We start from the raw sequence: 21,585 nt of genomic DNA, 5'->3' as shown, positions 1-21,585 counted from the left end.
TTGTCAGAATGGAACAAACCCAGGATCTTGACACAGAGACAAGAATTTTCCACTGCTTACTTTGGGAGAATAGGGAGAAGAGGAGTATCGGTTCCTTCCAAAGTCTTGATTCTATGTTCTGGATATTTTTTTAAATTTGAATAAGTTATCTGTACTTGCCATGCTCAGCATGGCAGTGTCACTTAGAAATAATTTTAAATGTCCTACTTTAAAATAATCAAAATAATTTAGTAGATGGACAATTATCAAAAAAAATTAAGCTTATTATTCTCTGTGTATTTAAATGGTTCAGTGTAACCCCTAGGAAGATCAGTTGCTATTAGCAGCAAGAAAAGTGCAGTAATCTGTTAGAAGTATGAATAATTAACCTTCTTAAGGAGTAAAACATAAAAGCAAATAAACAGAGGCTGGTATTCTTTTTCTAAATTTGATCAAAAGTATATATCACCAGTAATGTCCTTTTTATCCACACTGATTAGATGTCAAGGTTTAGAACTTGGTGTCATCTGCCCTTTCCCAGCTATTAAATTAAGGTTGATTTTCCCCAGATTAAAATAAGAAAGATTGAAATCCAAGACCTCACACATGATTTTCACTTGCATGCAAGCCTATAAATATAACTAATGTTTAATGTGATCACTCTTCTTTTCTGTAGGCATTCATGTCCATGTTTCAGATCCTCACCCAGGAAGGATGGGTAGACGTCATGGACCAAACTCTCAATGCTGTGGGCCACATGTGGGCTCCAGTGGTGGCTATCTACTTCATCCTCTACCATCTCTTTGCTACTCTGGTGAGTTGAATGTTTTTCCAACTCTGTTCTACAATTGAACACAGAAGGCCCAACTACAGATTTGGGTCCTGTACTGAATTTCAAAGTGAGAAATAACAACTGTTGAGTGGTCCCATTGGGTGCGGTACATAAACATTCTTAGTTTATCAGAATCAAAGAGCTACTCTAGATTTTAGTTTCCACTAAGTCCACATGCTTGAATTCAGGGGGAAAAATGGGAATTCCACATTCTCATCTTTAAGCATTCACACCTTAGCTCATCTGAGGATCAAAACTAAGAGATAGTCCTTGAGAAGTTGGAGAGCTCAAGGAGTGACTGGTTCATCGAAAATAAGCTCAGTGTTTGGTGGGCAGGAAAAGCTACCAGAAACAAATGACAGAAAATAAAACACATGACAAAAAACTTTGACAAATGTTGTCAAAGCACATAAAAAAATCAAATGACAAAATCCAGGGGAAATAGATCTCTCTCATGAAGACATATTTTTCCCTTTAGTGTCCTTCTAAAAATTTAGTAAAGGTCAGGAAAATAGTGATTATGCACAACCTAGGTTTAATCTGTGCAGCACATGGGGAACCATTTAACTGTCATAAAATGTCATTGAAACATTTGTTTCCTCTTTCTGTGTGACTGCATCTTTCATAGTTTTATTCCTAATATTTGAAACATCCAGGATAGTTAATATTCCCATTTAAAGATGATAAAACTGAGGCTCAGAGGATACTCCACATCTTGCTTCATAATCATCAGAGATTTAATGCCAATTTAAAAAACAAAATAAAGAGGGCCGGGAAGGTGGCGCTAGAGGTAAGGTGTCTGCCTTGCAAGCGCTAGCCAAGGAAGGACCGTGGTTCGATCCACCAGCGTCCCATATGGTCCCCCCAAGCCAGGGGCGATTTCTGTGCGCATAGCCAGGATTAACCCCTGAGCATCAAACGGGTGTGGCCCGAAAACCAAAAAAAAAAAAAAATAGGGGTGACCCAGAAGACTCCACATGCCAGTTCTTCTGTTTCTCTTCAGCTGGTATGTTGGGGGCTCTGGGCAGGACAGTTAGCCATAGGCCCCCTGGGCTGACCACTTAGTCCAGGGGACTGAGATCCCCCCACACCAGACTGGTCTTCAGGGCCACGCCTGGTAATTCGGGCCCTGGGGGGAGGGTGGGGGAGAGAAATTCCTCCCCTAATCATACTGGACCCCATTCAGGAGTTCTTTTCTTACTAGTATTCATTTTTATATATACTTTTTAACAACACCCAAAAATATTCTTAATTCTCGACTGTTTCTAGGGAAAAATGTAACTCCCTAGATTTGGAGGATAATATTCAAATAGGTCTCTAATATCAGTGTATATGTAGACGTGACTTCCTATACAGTGGTCCTCTCTGACTGCCAAGCCTAATCCATAAACAATTCATCTATACAATGTATATAGCCCCTCTGATATATTTCACCTCCCCCACACCAGAGCACCTTCTACTCCTTCATCTCCCAATCAGGATTCATTATCTTCTCCTTAATTAACCCTCTTTAACCTCAGGTCTTTAATTTGTTAGGCACCAAGACCGACCTCCTGCCCCAACAGATTCTGCCCTTTTGCACACCCCTACAAAGCTCATTATTACTCCTTAACTCTCTCACCCCCAACCATCAGTACCCCACATTTACACTTTTTAACTTCAGTACTACACAGTCCAAATCACAGACCAAAGTCATGCATTGGATTTAACAATCCCCAACTATTTCAAAAGACAGAAAATAGACACATATGTCTTTTGAATACTTTGTGTGTATTTTCTTTAACAGGTATAACTCTTTTTAAATATTCTTTTACCGTGAAGATTCTATCCATTTTTTATCTTGTCTTCTCTTTGTGAGATGTTCATTAAGGAATTGTGATGGAAGAGTCCCTCAGTTTAATGCTTATGATTGAACCGTGTCATGGGGATTGTTGGACTTGTTCTTATGGCCCCCATATGCACCAATAACACCACGTGGCATTGTTCCTTGTTTGCATAGGCACATTAAAATGGGAAAATACTATACATACAAATAAGTTCTTATCTAATAGACATTGGAACACACAAATCTTATAGTGCAATGGGACCTTACACCCTGAACATCGATATAATGACCTAGCACAGGCCTCAGAAGAACGGACATCCTCCATTCACCCCTGAACCAGGGAAGCTATCAACGAAACATCCAAAGTTTTTTATAACAACACCTGGAAGCAATCCTCTACCAGGGAAGACCCTACCATGGCTCTGACATCGACCTGCTCAAAAAAGACTTCCCTTAACACTTAGAAGACTTGACAACAACAACGACCTGCTAACAGGACAGTGTTCTCTGCATTGCCCTTTAATTGTGAGGTGAAACGAGAGGACACTCTGCACCATCCTGACTGCAATGTAGGATATGTAGATTCCAGGATCTTTAATACAGAAACATGATACCAACAACAGAGACTGTGTGAAAAATAAAAGTGTATTGGCACTACAGACAATGACCTGGATTGGACAAACTAGTTTGCCTGGAGCCTAGAGTTGGTCTTATGCCAGGAAACTTCAGGGGTCGGGTCTCCTAGTATTTAGGCCAAAGCTTTTCCTTTCCATGTCTCTCATATTTTGGTGGGCCTATGCAAACAATAATTGCCACTCTAATACCATTTTTTACTGTGCTCCTTTGACTCTAATCCTTAAGAAAAACAACCCACTTAAACTTTTGAGGTTAACTTAAACTAATATGCATGTGCATGGAAATGTAAAAAAAGTACTTTGCCTTCAATGTTTAAGGAGTTACATAAGTTTTATGGCTTTAGATTGCTTTGTGTGCTGCTAAGAAATATTATGTACTACAATCTGGGGACTTGAGGGACAAAGTAATTGGACATGGGTTCTGTTTTATTTTTCTTAATGTTCTTTGGCTGAAAGTTCAAAGTTAAGATATTAGCAATGGGAGTACTGAGAATTCTGTTTATGGGTGATTGTCCTTCCACTGTAACTTTACCTTGTCCTCTTTCTTTGCATCTTTGTTCTCATAATTAAAAATAAAAATTAATAAAATAAAAAATAGGGGGTGAAGAAATAGTAGCAGGTAAGACACTTATATTGCATGAAACTGACCCATAGTTGATCCCCTACTATCCCACATGGTTCCCCAAACACCACCAGAACTAATTCCTAAGTGCGTTGACAGGAGTAACCCTGAGCGTCACAAGGTATAACCCAAAAAACAAACAACAACAACAACAACAAAAAGTAGAGTGGAATCATTATGTGACACATTTATAAAAATGTTCTGTGAGCAGAACTGCTAGAACCACAAAGAAAGACTTCATCATAAGCTCCATTCCTTGACCTGTACAGACACCAAGATCTCTAGATACAGAGATCTGATTTTACTACCCATGATGAAGCAGAAGTCTTCCATACATCACAAAAGCACCGAGGGGAGAGTAAATGAACATGCAAGGAGTCTATAGTTAATTCCATGACAGTATACTTCAAGAGTGGATATACCCTGTCTCTCCTAGGCCAAGGGAATTCCCTCTCTAAGGCCCCTAATATTTACTGTTCCAATGCACAAAATAATCTTTTTTAATCTATTTATCTATCTATTTATTTATTTATTTATTTATTTTGACTTCTTTGATTTGGAATAGATATTGAAGTTGATGTCTCCAATTTTATTTTATTTTATTTTATCTTTCTCTTTCTTTTTTCACTTTTGGCATGGTTTTATTTCAGGACTGAGACTGTTATGTGGTACTTGTCTTTATTGCTGTAGTGCTCACTGGATATTTTATTTGATATTTCTTTTTGTATTGTTGTGGTGTTTCAATTCCTTTTTTCCTGTCCTCTTTCAAACTGAGGTTGAGAGCCTCTAGAACAGGGGTCTCAAACTCAATTTACCTGGGAGCCACAGGAGGCAAAGTCGGGGTGATCCTTGAGTGCAAAGTCAGTAGTAAGCCTTCAACATTGGGGGGGCGGTGACCCAAACAACTAAAACAAACCAAACAAAAAAAGATTCCTCTAGGGCAGGGCCACAAAATGTTGTACGGAGGGCCACAAATGGCCCGCGGGCCACGAGTTTGAGACCCCTGCTTTAGAAGGACTCTGCCCATTTTTGGCTTATTTGATTTTTACCCCATTTTATTGCTTTTCTTTTCTTCAAACAAAACCACATAACTTGAACTATCTAGTTCAGCCTCTCAAATAGAAGGGGAAATAAGGGAGGGTACCAGGACCAAACAGATATATGATCACTAAATAATAAGCTAGACACCGAGGGGACCATTTATTCTAACAGCCCAAGGGGTGAGGGTGGGGGATATGGGATGCAAGGTGGGAATGGGCTGGAGGGAGGACAAATTTGGTGATGGGAATTCCCCTGATTCAATGTTAATATGTACCTAAAATACTACATAAAAGATATATAAGCCAATATGGTCAAAATAAAAATTATATATATATATATAAAATAAAATAATAAAATAAAATAAAAATTCTGTCAGCATTACTAAAAGATCAGGATGTGGGGATTATAGGGTGAAATTGGGGAAGTACTGGGCTCCATCTCATTGGATATAAATCCAACTGGAGTATCTTCCTGGCTGGCTCTCAGTCCCGTGATCTTACACTTGTTCTGTGCACTTTGCCTACATCATGAAGCCTCATAATGCACTGAAAACATCTACAGGAAAATCACAATTCTGTCCAAGAGTCACTCAAACAAACAAAATACCAGTATCTAAGAATTAAACAAGTTAATTAATTAAACAAAAATTTAAAAAGTTTGGTCAGATAGGCACATCCAAAAGGTGTAATGTTCTAGGTTTGAGGACAGAAACATATAGAAATGGACTTGAACTTTGTGTATGGTAATAACTGCAAATCATCTGACAAGACCAGGACACTGAGCAGTAATTTGGAGAGTTGTGACTGACTGTGCTGGTGTTCTGAGCCTCAATTCTTGGGCCCTCTGTTCCAGGGCCACTAAGCTTGTGTCATCATCTTTTATTCATTCATTCATTCATTCATTCATTTTTTTCTCCTTCACTCACTCATTCACTCACCTATGTTTACTCAGCACCTACTATGTATTTAAGTTCTATTTAAAAATATGGCACTACTTGAGAATTATTGAGTATAGGTTAAATGCAGGAGAATAATATAAACTATTTGTTTATGGGACTAATCTGTTTTTCTTATAAACAACTTGATTGTTGGCTCTAGTCATTGAAGATTTTGCATACTCAGCAGTAGAATTTTTCCTTTAATTTGGGGAGGGTTGTTTGGTAAATTTAGTAAAGAATAAAAGTGAGAGACTTAAAATTCAAATATTTGTTTTGAGGCTCTTCCTAAATACCATCATGAGATGTCTGACTTGAGAAGGAACAGGCAATTTCCCATAACTACCATAGTCCCTTCCAAATTGACCACACATTGTGATTTGGGAATATTTTCTCATAATGTAAGAGGATGACCAAACACTGAGTTTAAATCTAAAGATAAGGGGACATGCATGAAAAACCTCTGGCCTAGCATCTATTATGACAGAAACTTCTTTTATTGAGGAAAGAGTGCTCAGTGTAAAAGTACCAGTGTAGTTAACTATCTTTCAGGCCCACCAATAAAATGAAATACAATACCACTTATAGCTAAATTCTTCCATTCCCTTCTTCCTTTCCTAATACTTTCTCTTACATAAAAATTAGAGAAAATTGGGTGTGAATCTGCCAGTTTTAAGATTGTGTTTGGTTAAACTTAATGTAACTTTTCATTATCAGAAGACTCTTCTCTTGCAAAAGTTCATTAAAAAAGAGAGAAACAATTTTAAATGTCTACATAGATCGTAATATATAGCCCAATTTTAGATAAAGAAGAGTAAGTGGGAAACTTAAAAGCAATGAGACACAGTTGCTTCCCTCCCAGCTGTGCAGGTATAGAGGATAGTGGAAAGCTAGCATTGTCTAGGTATTGTCTTCGGTTCAGTTGGTGGTTAATGTGAGTAATTAGTCTGAGAATCACTCTTCTCGATGATTCTTGCTGGTGTCTACAGTTCTCTCACTGCTCTGTCTGACTCCATACCACAGCCAAGTTGAATGTGATCATCACCTCCTAAATCCCAGGAGGCAGAAACTTTCCTGAGTTGGCAGGAATTCTCCACACATATTGTTAGTTCAGTTTTATACACAACACTCTGTTTAAAATCTTTCTATCTTGAAACACAGAATTATTTGATCAATAGTACATACAGTCATATAGGCATCATGTGTCTATAAAAATAGCATTTTTTGCTTTTAGTTCTCTTGCTGGTGTATATTTGCATGGCTGACCAGTGCTCTCCTCTTTGATCGTTGCAAATGCTATGTCAGTCCTGGTTTCCACTTAGGAGAAAATTTTACTGAAGAAATGACAGGAAGTAGAAATCGGAAATTCAGGAGATTGCCAAAGGCTCTGCAGAGCAATTTTCTGTAGGTTTATAACCCAGGGTTGATCAAAGGGTTGTTTCTCCAGCTTGTGAAAGTCTGTCTGTATCTAAATGCTTATTTGAGTACCTACTTAATGCCCTCAGTGTTGCTTTTGGACTTGCAAAACCTAAAGTATTTCCTGCTGACCTTCCTTTTGCAAACCCTGCCTCTCTAGGAAATCTGCCCAACTTAGTCCCAAAGATGGAGAATTCCTCTGCACACACCTTCTTACTTAAATATAATAATATTTTGAATTTTAAGATTTGGACAACTTTGGAAGCGGAAACCCCACTACCTGAGATGAATGATGATATTCCTTTTCCTTCACTTACAGATTTGCATTTTAATAACTACCAATATGGAAGCACTTCTTCATTTGCTATTGGCAGGCCTTGTGACTTGAGATATTTACCTGTGTTTCTAGAGATTAATTTATCTCCTTATAAAAACATTTTTAGAGTAGTGCTCATATGCTAGATGTATTTCTTAGCTATTATATATAATGAAAATCTTTTCTTTTGAACAGTATCTATAGAAATAGATTACACATTGCTATAGATATATAGATGTTGATGATATAAATATAGATGAAACATAGATATAGATTTCTTTTTGTGATGCAAACAATGAAATTCAGAGTCACACAGACATGATGTTCCTTTAACATAGCATATTGCTGTAGTCAAGTGACTAATTTTTTATTTCATTTAAAGTCAGTATTTGTTTTGGTTTGATACTTAAAAAATTTATTCCCAACTTGAGGTAATAGAAATATTTTCGATCTTCTAATAATTTTAAATGTTTGCCTTTTACAAGTAGAATTTTTCTTCATCTCAACAGGCTAAATATTCAGCCTGAGGTAGATGAAATGTTCCTTTTAAATAAAACTGAAATTAAGTTTTCCTAACCAGATTTATATGATATTTTTAAAGCTTTGAAATACTTAATTGGATTTTTTGATTATGATGATGATGTCTACAGCAGAAAGGTCAACTGTGCTGCTTTTTTACATTGATAAATGAGATTTTCAAATGAACATTAGATAATTCAGTGAAATAAAGCGTTTTATAAGATATGAAAACCAAGAGTACTACCCAAGTAGGGCTACAGCCACAATTCACTTCCCCTATGCCCCTCCTCCAAGTGCACTGGAGATTTTTTTCTTAAAAACATGGCCAATAACTTTTTTAATCATTTTTAATTGAATCACTGTGATATCCACAGTTTAAGTTGTTCATAATTATGTTTCAGTCATACACTATCCATCACCCAACGCTTCACCCAGGACTCTTTCCCACCACCAACATTCCAAGTTTCCCTCCTGTTCTGGAGTTCTCTTAAAGCACCCTCCAGAGTTGCTTTCCCTTCCTTTTTTTTTTTTTTTTTTTTGGTTTTTCGAGTCACACACGTTTGTTGCTCAGGGGTTACTCCTGGCTATGTGCTCAGAAATTGCCCCTGGCTTAGGGGGACCATATGGGACTCTGGGGGATCAAACCATGGTCCTTCCTTGGCTAGCACTTGCAAGGCAGACACCTTACCTCTAGCGCCACCTCGCAAGCCCCATGCTTTCTCTTCCTTATAAAGTCCTTGGCCACCCTTCCACTTTGTCACATTAGTTATGTGTGATTGGACGGTTTTATCAGAACCTAGTTACTGAGTATAAGTCCTCCCCCACATCATGTCCCAAATAGAGAAGACTTTCATTCCTGTCCTCCATGAACCTCCACCTACTCCAGAAACAGAAGCAAACACAAACCAATCAACCAAGCCTAGTCAAGACCTGGGACACTCACTATAGGGGACCCTGGATGTGTCCTGCTTTGAGATCTGAGTCCACAGAACAAGCTTCTGCGTTCTGCTCACCCCACACTCCCTGATCTGAATTGCTGGCAAGTGAATCAGCAGGGACTGGTGTGTGGATATACCAACAAGCAAGCCCCTGAATGAGATAGACCTGAGCATGTTTGCATGTACTTGTATGTCACATGTCCTTTCAATCACACCATTGGTTCCAGAAAGTCTTCAGTCCATTAGTCTGGTTTTAAGCTGAAACATAGTTAACATGAGCATGTTGATGCTAATATGAATGAAACACAAATTGGATACTTCCTTTTGCAAAGTGCTACAAAGCACTTGAATCCCAAAGGAGCAAAGAAAATGGCCACATAAGTGAACAAGTGCCCATGTGCATCCATACTCACATTTGTGCCCCACAACCTTGGCTTGGGGTGTTCCTAAACCAGCCTACTCAGGGACACAGATGGGTTAAGCAGGGGGAAAAAAGAAAAGGAAAAGATATTGTTCTAGAATAAAATTCAGCAGGTTCTAGAATAAAATTCAGCAGGTTATTCTACTGTGCCACCACACACACACACACACACACACACACACACACACACACACAGAGCCAGGGGGCATCAAGATGTCAGCCCACAATGAAAATCAGGCTAAGGTATATGGCACATGCATGTTTATAGCCATTAGCTACTGCCCCGATTGTCCCCAGAAATGTTCCAAATGTTCCGCCTTTAGCAGTAACATTACATTTCCCTCTTGGAAGATTACAGTTGGCCAGATGCTGGTGAAGCTCATCTTCATTTTTCCCCATGTTTTGACAGTAATTGGGGGAATAAGGACAACAGGAGACCCAGACAGTTGAAAGACTATTTTTCTTTGGCAATGTTTTTCTCCCCCCTTTATTATTGTTTCAAAGGACAGCCTGGGATGGAAACTCTGAAAGAGAGAAAATGTAATTAAGCTTTCATTGTAACTCGTCTGCGTGCTACCTTTGAAGTGCTTGGGTTCTCACAGCAATCTCTTGATTTAGATTCTATCTTGGCAGCTTCCCAAGAATAGCCATATTTTGCTAAAAAATGGGCATTTCAAAGTGTAAATTAAATAACCCGATTCTGTAGAATTCATTTAAAAGTGCATCTGTGTTGAGTATGTCCCCTTTTACATTGCTCTGATTACAGTTGACTTTTAGTTGACCTACATTAAAAAAAAAAAGAAATTGTTTTCAACTATGGCCTGTGAGACAGCTTAGGAAGGATGATTATAAATGAGAAAAAAGGAAAAGCGACACATTTTGTGGGTTGACCAGATGCCTGCCGTGCTTCCACAGCATACTTGAAAATAATTAAAAGATAATTTGGTCATAAAGTTCGCAGTAGAGAAAGGACAGAGATTAAAGACAACATTTCAGCTCAAGAGCTATCTTTGACATATAAAGGAAAAGAAAATAGGAAAAGTAACTTTAGAAATAAAAACATATATATGTTTATATTTATATATATTTTTATATGTTTATATATAAAGATGTCAAATATATATATGTTTTATATGTTTATATATAAAGATGTCAAATATTTGTATATATACATACATGTGTGTATCCTATATATATATATATATATATATATATATATATACACACACACACACCCTCTTTTAAGTCTAAGGATTAAACAATACTTATGTCATAGTGAATCTTAGAAGGAAAACTGAACAGCTAATGTCACAACACAATTTGGTTGAAATATTGATTCCATTTTAGTCATTTATTGAATTTTTGCCAAATTATCTGGGGAAATTTTAATTTGAGGTTTAATGGTACATTTTCATGAAAATAGCTAAAGTTATTTTTATTAATTGATGTATATTTCATATTATTTTTAAACTTAACGATGATCAGGTGGAAGAAAAGCTATTTGAATTGTCTGGTTAAGAGTTTTTGACTTTGAGAGGTTAGAGCAGTGGTTCAAGCAGTAGAGCATTTGCCTGGCATGCACTAATCTCAGACAGAACGTGGTTCAATCCCCTGCATCCCATATGGTCCCCCAAGCCAGGAGTGATTTCTGAGCACATAGCCAGGATTAAGCTCTGAGAGTCATCGGGTGTGGCCCAAAAACCAAAAAATAAAAAATAAAGTTTTTGACTTTGAGGGGCTAGAGCAATATAGCTGTGAATAGGGCATTTGTCTTGCACACAGCTGACCCAAGTTTGATTTCTGTCATCCCATATGGTCGTCTGAGAATGCCAGGAGCAGTTTCTGAGTGCAGAGCCAGGAGTAACCCCTGAGGATTTCTGTGTGTGGTTCCAAAATTAAAAAAAAAAAAAAGGTTTCTGACTTCAACATTCTTAGCTCAGGTGCATTTGAACTTTTTCAGGAGTGTAAGTTGTGAGTATCAATGTGTAAAAAGAATTAATCAGAATTAATCAGAGCATTTACAGCACCCAATCATTCTTTGTCAAAGGAAAGTACCCCATCTGGTTAGTGTGCAGGCTTTGTATGTAGAGGCTCCATGATCCAACCCTGTACCGCATGGCTCCCTGGCACTGAACCAGGAATAACCCCAGTGCACTGCCAGGGAGAGCCCCGAAGTCAAACTGCTGAACCTGGAAACCAATAATTTGAAATATACTGTACTAGAAGTCAAAATATCATCCACACATTACAATGTCATCCAAATACTTCTAAGAATCAGAATTCTAGACACCTGAAATCTGGTATTCCCTACATTTAGTGCATTATCAATGTCAAAAAGTATCTTCAAAATTTACTCTGTAAGTAAAGCAAAGAAATACATACCTAAAATATTTGAATAATGATTCTCCACTTCTTCATTGAAATTGATATTTTTGTTGCTTTTTATGTGGATTGCACCTGGCTTTTTTCAGAAATTACTATAGATTCTGTATTCTGTATTCAGGCATCAATTCTGGTGGGCTTGGTGGACCATGTGGATGCCAGGGGTGGAAGTTAGTTTAGATATGTACAAGTAAAACACTCTATCTTCTGGACTCTTTCCAGCCCCCCAAATCATAGAATTTAGGTTATGTACTTATACTGTTAATGCCTGTGGGGTTTATGTAAACATTTACTGACCCCAACCATCATAGTGCCCAAGACCATCCCTCACTGATCCAATATCCCAATATCTCTTCCAGTCCACTTATCCCCATCACCACCACATTACCCCTAAACCCAAGTGCCAGTGTCTTTAGAAGAAAAAAATGAATACAAAACAGTGCAAAGATAAAACCAGATGAAGACATAGGCAGAGATTGGCATGATGCATTGCCACACCAAGATCTGGGACATTAAGAAGCTGGAAGAGGAAAAGAAAGATCCTACATCTGAGTCTTTGTTCCCAATTTTATTTGAAGCAACCAGCTTCCAACTGAACCACTGGGCATCTTCCTGGTGTTTTAAGTCACACAGCACCTTCGTTTAGTTTAAGACACTCTTGGGGTCACTATTGGGAAATGGAGCTCTCAACTAAAGCTTCAGAAACTGTCAGGTTGACAATTTCATGCAGGCCTTGAGCCCCCAAATAAGCTTGAATACTGCCAGGTAACAAAAATCTTCTCATCATTACATCAGCACCATTACCCCCACCAAGCACAAAAAGCAAAGCACTTACTTAGAAATAACTGAGTTAGGTTATTTTCAACTCATCTACTTGGGTTTATACTACTCTATAACCAAACATGAATGTGTTTTTAAAGGCCAAGTCAGGTGGCCTCTCCAAGTTCAGTTTTCAGCCTTTCTCCCACTCCAAGGGGCTTGATAACTATAAAAACCAGTCCACTGTATAGAAATATCAAGGAAATTATTTTCCTTTTGTGCAACCAGGCTTATCTGTAATAGTTTCACAGTCTCCACCATACTCTTGGTGGTTGGTGAAAAGCTGCAATTGGTGGAACTATTATTAATGTTATTGTTCTAGCCACATTTTATAAGTGAAGTCTCTGGGACTCGCGGATTTGTTGCAAGGCTCAGAGCCCATGATTTTGACCTCCAATTCCAATAAACCCTCCTGCCAGGCCCTCAGCCATCCCAGGTTCATTTGGTCGTGAAGTTCACAGCAGTGAGCGCATTATTGCACATACGATCTTGACCAAGCAGTGTCAGAAATTTCTATGGAGCCCATCAACTGCCTGTTGAGTTGAATCAAGTCGCAGAGCCTCACTGCCCTGAAGACACCAGCCATCTGTCTGAGGGTGAGAAAATAATTCAAAATAAAAGCTGCTGGCCCAGAAAATCTCTTCAACCTGAGCAGATGAAAAAGAAAACAATCTATTGTTGATGGAAAGCACAAAATCAGTTTGTGGTGGATTGTCTCAGGAAAACCACTGAAGAAAAGAAAGAGATCATAAAGTCATGGAGAACTCATTTCCTTTCTATCTCCCCATCACAGCTGGCGGGTGCTTGAGATAAAAGACACCTCAAGAAGGAAGATCTGATGATCTGAGTGTTCAATATCCCCCAGCACCTCTCAAAGTTCACTTGGTTTTGAGGTGGCCATGTGCAGTCAATAATTGTTTTGATTCCCCAAGAAAACTAAAAATATCTATTAGCAGGATTGCCAGGCCCCTTGGCAACATCCCATGCTCGATCCCAAGGAGAGTGAAAACACGCAGTTTTTGATGTTTAAATTTCAAAGCCTTTCAGAAAGACCGTCTTGAGAGAGAACAACAGCTAGGTTGATTCTGACTCTAGAAAGGTCCTAAAAGGACAGAAAAAGAATTTATGAAAGCAAGCTGTTGATGGATTGAGGAGATAATACAGCAGGGAGGATGTTAGCTTTGCATTGGCCAAACTAGGTTCAATCTTCAGCACCCCAGATAGACCCCAAGAACCACCAGGAATGATTCCTAAATGCAGAGCCAGGAGTAATCCCTGAGCATCACTGAATGTGGCTCCAAACCAAACACACATGCACACATATACACAAAACCCAAACTGTTGTTTTGATTTGGAGACACACTCTACAATGCTCAGGATTTACTTCTGTCTCAGGGACCACTTTCTGCTGTGTGCAGGGCACCATAAACAGTGGCTGGAAGTGAATCCAAGTTGGCCATGTCCAAGGCAAGTACCTTATTCACTATAATGTCTCTCCGACCCAAGACAAGTTTTCTTTTAAAAAAAAAATTGAAACGATTGTGAAGTACAAGTCTTTCATAGTTGGATTTCAAACATAGTGACAGTGAATTAGGGCCATTCCCACCACCAGTGTTGACCTCCCTCCACCATAATTGCCAGCATGCATCCCATATCTCCATCCTTAGCCCCCTGGACTGCCGGTGTAACAAGTCCCTTATGCGTATAGCTTGTTATTGTTTGGGTCTCTTGATTTTAATGTCATTGACTTTGGCAAGGACAGAACTAAATAGTTCTGACCTTTAGTTTCTCCACCAATGCACCTGAGACCACTTGGTCTCTGGGATCCAACCCCCATCTCCTCCTTCCCTTTCTCTCTGTCTCTGGCTCGCTCTCTCTCTCTCTCTTCTTTTCTAAATTTGTAGAAAAATGCAGAGGTATGAGATAAAACAAAGTAATTCATGTCCCAAGATTCTATAAAAAAAAATTGGGAGCCCCTATCTAGATAATACAAATAGAATTAAAAAAAAACATATATAAAGGATCCTGAGCAAAGTCTAGAGTTGATCCCATGAGAGTATGCTCCAAGGACGGAGAAACCCCATATCTCTTAGGCCAAGTGAATTCCTTTTCGAATGACCCCAATATTTACTGTGCCAGGGCAGGAGGAAAAAAACAAAAATACAAAAAGCACAAAACCTTGGTTATTTTATATATATATATTTATATATATAAATATATATATTACCTTCATTTATTATTGTTATTATTATTTTTATTTACCTATCTATTTTGGTCAATTTCTCTGTTTGGGTGTGATTATTGAAATTGTTGTCCCCAATTATACTTATTTTTTTCTCTTCCTTTCTTTTCTTTCGTTATGTGCTATGCCATGTTTCTCATTTCAAGACCATGGCGTGTTTTTTGTTTGTTTGTTTTTGTTTGTTTTTTGTTTGTTTTGTTTTTTTGTCTGTTTTTTGTGGTGCTTATCGATATAGCTGGAGCCCTCACTGGATATTCGACACTTCTTTTGGTACTGGTGGAGTGTTTCACCTTTTTCTCCATCTCTCAAATCGATGATGAGAGCCTCTAGAAGGATTCCGCCCAGTTTCGGTGTATTAGACTCTTATCCCAGTTTATTACTTTTCTCTTTTTCAAACAAAACCACGCAACTTGAACTAGCTAGTCCTGCCTCCAGTTAGAGGGGAAATAAGGGAGGCATCAAGACCAAACAGGTGCAAGACTACTAAGTAGTGGGTTAGATACAGAGGGGACCACATATTCTAGCCGCCCTGGGGTGAGGGAAGAGGAAATGGGAGGTAGGACAGAAACAGAGGTGTAGGGAGGACAATTTGGTGATGGGAATCCCCCCTGATTTTATGTAAATATGTACCTAAAATATTATTGTCAACAATATGTAAGCCACTATGATCAAAATAAAAATTATTAAAAAAATACATATATAAGGGAGATGGCAATTTTGGCACAGGCACAGCAAACGTTGGGTAAATTAGAAAGGAAATACCCTTTGCTAAAAAGAAACAGGGTGTCTCTACCCATGAAAGCATCCTATCATAAGACCATCTATAGGCTCCGGGCATACTAATTGTTAAGCCCCAAGCTCTTTCTTCATAGAGCCAGGAAAAGTTCTATTCAATTGCAGTTGACAAGACAAATTTTCTAATGAGAAAAATTTTTGAAAAAGGGAGAAAACAGTCACTGCACTGCCCGCCCACCCCCCAGGGAATAGTGCCTGTTCTTTTTTATTTGTGTTCACCCTGTAACCAGGGAGCTGGAAAATGTGATTATTAGGACACAGCTAGTGCTTGCCCAGAACCCACATCGTAGAATAAGAGGAGACAGCTCAACCATGCAGGTGAGGTCTTGTCCATGAGCATCTCTGCTTCTGAGGTGAGGTTGTTGGGGAAGGGACAGTCAGCGTCTTGATGGTATCTTCAGCATCTTAATGTTGCTCAGCATCTTAATGGTATTTTCAAGTTCCACATCAAGATCAGAAAAAGGGAGGTCCACTTGGAGCTAATCAAAAACAGAAATGGGTCTGAGTGAGAGGACACAAATGCTCCAGTTTGCTGTGTTGGTGACATTTGCACACCTACATTCTAGACCATCTATATCTTCTTTAACTCCTGGCAGAGCCTGACAGACATGGCTGTTAAAAGGTGGAGTGCTGGCATTTGTCTGGAACCAGAAATACCCTGACAAGTTTAAATTTGGAGGCTCTTCTTTCTTTTATGAGATATCAATAAACTTGGAAAATGAATGAACTATTTTTGCATAATAAATACTCTGGCACACACAAAAAAGGGTCTGACAAAATTCAGTTGACTTTCTTACCTTCATGCTTAACCATCTAATATGAATAAATGGAAATCATTTGTTGAGGAAAATTGAAAGGAATGATATCAATTAGGAATAAAAAAAGCAACGACATGGGGGCCGGAGAGATAACATGGAGGTAGGGCTTTTGCCTTGCATCCAGAAGGACGATGGTTTGAATCCCAGCATCCCATTAGGTCCCCCGAGCCTGTCAGGAGCAATTTCTGAGCGTAGATCCAGAAGTAGCCCCTGAGCGCTGCCAGTTTGACCAAAAAAAAAAAAAAAAAGCAATGACCAAATGAATGTGGATCATTAGGGAATTCAGGGTTGGAAAGAAACAGAAAAACACTTAAAATTCCACTCTTTTTGTAAACTTTGCTATTATGTCTTTGTTATTAATTTTGGAAATGTGGTGAAATTTGGGGGGGGCACTTCCTGTGATGCTCAGGGTTACTCCTGGCTATGCACTCAGAAATTGCTCCTGGCTTGGGGGACCATATGGGATGCAGGGGATCAAACCCATGTCCATCTTGGGTCAGCCGCGTACAAGACAAATGCCCCAGTGAAATATTTTTAAAAATCTATAATTCCACAAAGGCAGGCACCACTAGTAATTCTAGAATACCTAATATACTCTCTATTTCTTTTTATACAACATTGCACTTTTACTTTATAGAGTATTAATTGACAATGAAACATTTGAAAATGCAGTTTTATAAGTTTATAAGTGCCAGCCACTTATTGCTATGTAACAAATTAAGAACTCATACGACAAATGTTTATTGTCTCACCTCTATGGGTTTCTATGAGCCAGGTACCTGGGACAGGAATGATTAGTTATCTTTTGTGAGCCATGTATTGAAAAATCTTCAACGGGTGAAGTTGACATGTTGTTGGGAAGTAAAATACTCTCAGAACCATTGGGTCCACAACCAAGGTGGGTCACTCAGGTAAACATTGGCAGTGATCGTCGTGGACCTTAGTGGACCTGTGAACTCTTCAAAGTACATTTAAGTACTGGGATGGGATCTGGCTTTCTCTAAATCAGGTGAATGAAGAGAAAGCAGGGTGGAAGCCATCTTATCTCTCACCTCTGACCTCTGACATCACACAGAGTCAGGTCTATAGCCAATCTCAAAGTTGTTCAGCAGAAGAGTGTGAACCCAAGGATGTTTTAGGAATATTGGGGTGTCTTGGAAACTCAGTATAGCAATGGGAACTTTATCCTAGAGAGCCTCATAACTGGAGAGTTCACTATTATCTCCAGTATTTCATTACTAGAAATAACTCTGTCCAGCACCTTTGTATGTGAAGCTTCTCACTCACACGTTCTATTATTTACCTTGGCTATGCACACAGAAGTGGTCCATAGCCACTAGATTAATTCCATTACTAGATTAATTTTTTAAATTGTTTCTTAATTTTCATTTTAAATTGGCTTTCCCAATCAAGGTAATGTTATATACAATTTATTTCATAAACACTTGAAAGTGTCTATGAGAAATACCTTTAATGTCTGTTCTATGGTGCACAATGACATGGTTATTTTTCACTTAATGCATATTACAGGGGTCCTCAAACTTTTTAAATAGGGGGCTAGTTCACTGTCCCTCAAAACTGATGGAGAGCTGGACTACAGTTTAAAAATAAAATAACTATGAACAATAGTGGCCCGCAAGCTGTAGTTTGAGGACCTCTGCCCAAGACTGAGAGGAGTCAAGAGATACAGAGAAGAACTGGAGTCAGAGAGTGCAGTGCACATCCTACATGTGTGCACCTGGAAAAGCTGTATGCTAAGCAGGAAAGGAAGTGGTGACAAAAACACCCGGAAGTCTGGATAAATGTCTTTGGTGGGTCACACATGGCCTGTAGGCCATAGTTTGAGGACCCCTGCTAGAGTATATATTTTAAGTGGGTATTCTATATTCTGTAGGTATTATATTTGATACTTATGATGGATGTGGGTTTTTTCATTGTTATTTAACCATTTTATAGATCCTCCTGAGTTTGTTTGTTGCTGTTATTTTGGACAACTTAGAACTTGATGAAGATCTAAAGAAGCTTAAACAAGTAAGTAATACATGGAAAATTCTTTAAATTTGCATTCTAAAAATAAAGGGGCAAAATACACAATGCAGGTAATATGAAAGCATCTTGAACTTCAAAGTAAAAAAGACATATTTAATAGATTCAGGAAGTCTATTTTGTAAACTAATTTCACTTCAAGTTTAATTGTTATTTAGTGCCAACAAGGGACAATTTCAGTGCTCTGTGATTTTCCTAGGAATTATTGGGGGTTTTTTATTAAAAATAAGATGGGCATATATCTGTATCTTGGAGACTGTTCTCCTACCATTAAATGAAGGTTTGGATGAGGTTGTTTGAATATAAAATGCCTCAGGGCCAGCTTGCAATTTTACATACTTAGATGTGATATTCTTAATCATTTTCATAAAAAGAGTAAGTATCTCAACTTGCCAGAGTCTGGACACTTTTTAGTGTCCTTTTTAGATTTTAGACTGATGTCCCAAGTGATTATAAAAGATGATACAGAAAGTCAAAGAACTAATACAGATGGTAAGGCTGTCTTGAATGAAGTCTTTTTTTTTTTTTTTTGGTTTTGGACCACACCTGGCAGTGCTCAGGGGTTACTCCTGGCTGTCTGCTCAGAAATAGCTCCTGGCAGGCACGGGAGACCATATGGGACACCGGGATTTGAACCAACCACCTTTGGTCCTGGATCGGCTGCTTGCAAGGCAAACACCGCTGTGCTATCTCTCCGGGCCCTTGAATGAAGTCTTGCATGTCTTGCTGAACCCAGTTCTATCATGACCACCATATGTGTTCTCCTGAGCATCACTAGAAATGAACTCTAAGTACAGAATCAGGAATAAACCATGAGCACCACTAACATCCAAACACTCCACCCCAATAAAATAAGAAAAGAAAATGGTAACAGAATAAAAGTCAACTGTGTTTCTAATTAGATATAAAAAGCATACTGAAAGGGTGTATTGATAATTGTGTCCCAAATATAGAAGTGTAACTCTCAAGGTTGTGATATTACTGTTGTAAAATAGTATCAACCATTCTGATAGCTTCTATTACCTAATAAAGATAGATGCACTTGGCTTATATCTAAGAAGTTGAATCAGAGGAAATCAGGGGACCTGAATAAGATATTCTTAGCTTATCTGCACCCAACAGTGCAATATTAGATTTAACAAAGAGAACCAAAACCATAAAACAAATCCTATATAAAAATCTAGAAAGATCACTATTGCTCAGAATTTTCAAATTACCCTTCAGTCATCTACTTAACCACTCTTCCGAAAGAAGACACATAACCTAGTAAATTATTACTGTTGTTTCTATATTGGAAGCATTGCACTTTATTTTTGTTGTTTATCTCCAAAACTATGCTTTTAACCCAGACAGGGTAGTAAATAAAGAAGAAAATAGATCATTGTTATAAGGATGTCTGCTTTAAGAAAACACATGGAGGATGGATTTTTTTTTCTTTCTCTTCCTTTGTTTGGGGGATGTATTTAGGTTCTTTCCTGTCCTGCAGTTATACAGGCAAATTACCATCTGCATAAGACAGAGATGAATTTTTCCATTGCTTTTCAATTTGTGGAAACAATAGCAAATTCTTCAAATGAGCATTCAGAGGTTCAATTTTGAAATTGCTGTAAACATTTTAGATGGCTTCTAGATGTTAAAGAAATATCTAACCAGCTAGTTCAGATCAGAAACTGAACAAAGAATGAGATACAACATTCATAAAACAACTTCAGGATAACTATCATATATCGTATATATCGTATAAGTGTTGTATAAAGCTGGCATTAAGATTTGCATTTTCCTGTTCATCATGCTTATTGTGCATGAATGCTGAGTATTCACTAATTAAGTATATGAAATGTGTATGCTATAGATAAAAAAGATGCCTTATTTTTTAAGCTAGTGATCTGAGCAGATTCAAATATTGTTTCAAAGAAACATGGTCATGGTAAATGCCATTTAATTTCATTTAATTCCATAACATAGAGTTTTTTTTTTACTAGAAAGTGCTCTAATAAATCTATAGGTAGAACTTTTCCAGTTTACACAAACATAGTAATATTTTATAGTATAAAGATTTAGGTGTAGATAGAGCTTTAGTTAAAGATACAAATGCAGATATAGATATCTGATCCCCTGTGGTAAAGAACAATAAAACCTTTGCTTTAATTGACTTTGTACTTTCTTCCTAAATGATAAAGTACTAATAAACTATTTGTTGTTCTGACTTGAATGTATTACTAACTATAAGGTATATTTACTTCACCATTTACTAGATATTTATTTGTGGAAATTCTCTATCAGAGTTGGTTATCTACTTACTGACTTTCAATTTGGGCTATAATCTCTAAATATATAGAAATTTTTAAGCTTAAAAATGCCAATCATAAGGAATACAGTCAATAGATTTTCACTAGTACTTTTCACGTTGTTCTTTACTCATGATTAATAGAAAGTACAACTATAATTAATCTATTAATTTTATACTGGAAATTTAAAATTATTATGGACCAATTTTTATTGAAATAAGCTAAAAATATTCTGAGTTCACTTTCTTTCATTAAAATTCTCATTTGTGGGATCATGAGTTACAGTACTACTTATGATAGGGTTTCATGCATGCAACAACCCTTAGAATGTTGTATGGCACATACCTCCACAAGTTCCTCTTCTTCTACCATTATCTCAGAACCACATCCTGTCCATGCTCCCTCCAACCCCAACTCTTGGTAAATGCAGTTCTGTAAACAAGTTATCAAGACTATCGCTTTTTGCCATTGTTGTTCCCTTACTAAATCTTTCTATCTTGCATACAAGACAGATTCATTCTATACCTGTCCCTCTCATTCTCACTCACTCCACTAAACATAATAAGCTCTAGCTCTATCCACATAGCAGCAAATTACATGGTTTTGTTTTTTCTGATGGAATACAATTTCTTTACCCAGTCACCTATTCCTAGGCTCTTGTGTTGTTTCCAGATTTTGGCTATTGTGAATAATGCTTCAGTGGACATAGAAGAACAA

At 37.8% G+C, this 21,585-nt stretch overlaps 1 protein-coding gene across 1 annotated transcript in view; it reads left to right on the top strand.

Annotated features, from left to right (window-relative positions):
• The window catches only part of NALCN (sodium leak channel, non-selective), a 306,322-nt gene that overhangs the window by 170,882 nt on the left and 113,855 nt on the right, over positions 1 to 21,585 (top strand). The window contains exons 14-15 of the mRNA XM_049778612.1: positions 656 to 793; positions 18,491 to 18,565. Of these exons, the coding sequence (XP_049634569.1) occupies positions 656 to 793; positions 18,491 to 18,565 (213 nt within the window). The remainder of the gene's footprint in view (positions 1 to 655; positions 794 to 18,490; positions 18,566 to 21,585) is intronic.

This window comes from Suncus etruscus, chromosome 8 (genome assembly GCF_024139225.1).
Source record: "Suncus etruscus isolate mSunEtr1 chromosome 8, mSunEtr1.pri.cur, whole genome shotgun sequence".
NCBI classification, from domain to species: domain Eukaryota; kingdom Metazoa; phylum Chordata; class Mammalia; order Eulipotyphla; family Soricidae; genus Suncus; species Suncus etruscus.
Note: the sequence above shows the minus strand (reverse complement) of the source record. Positions and strands in the feature narration are given on the sequence as shown.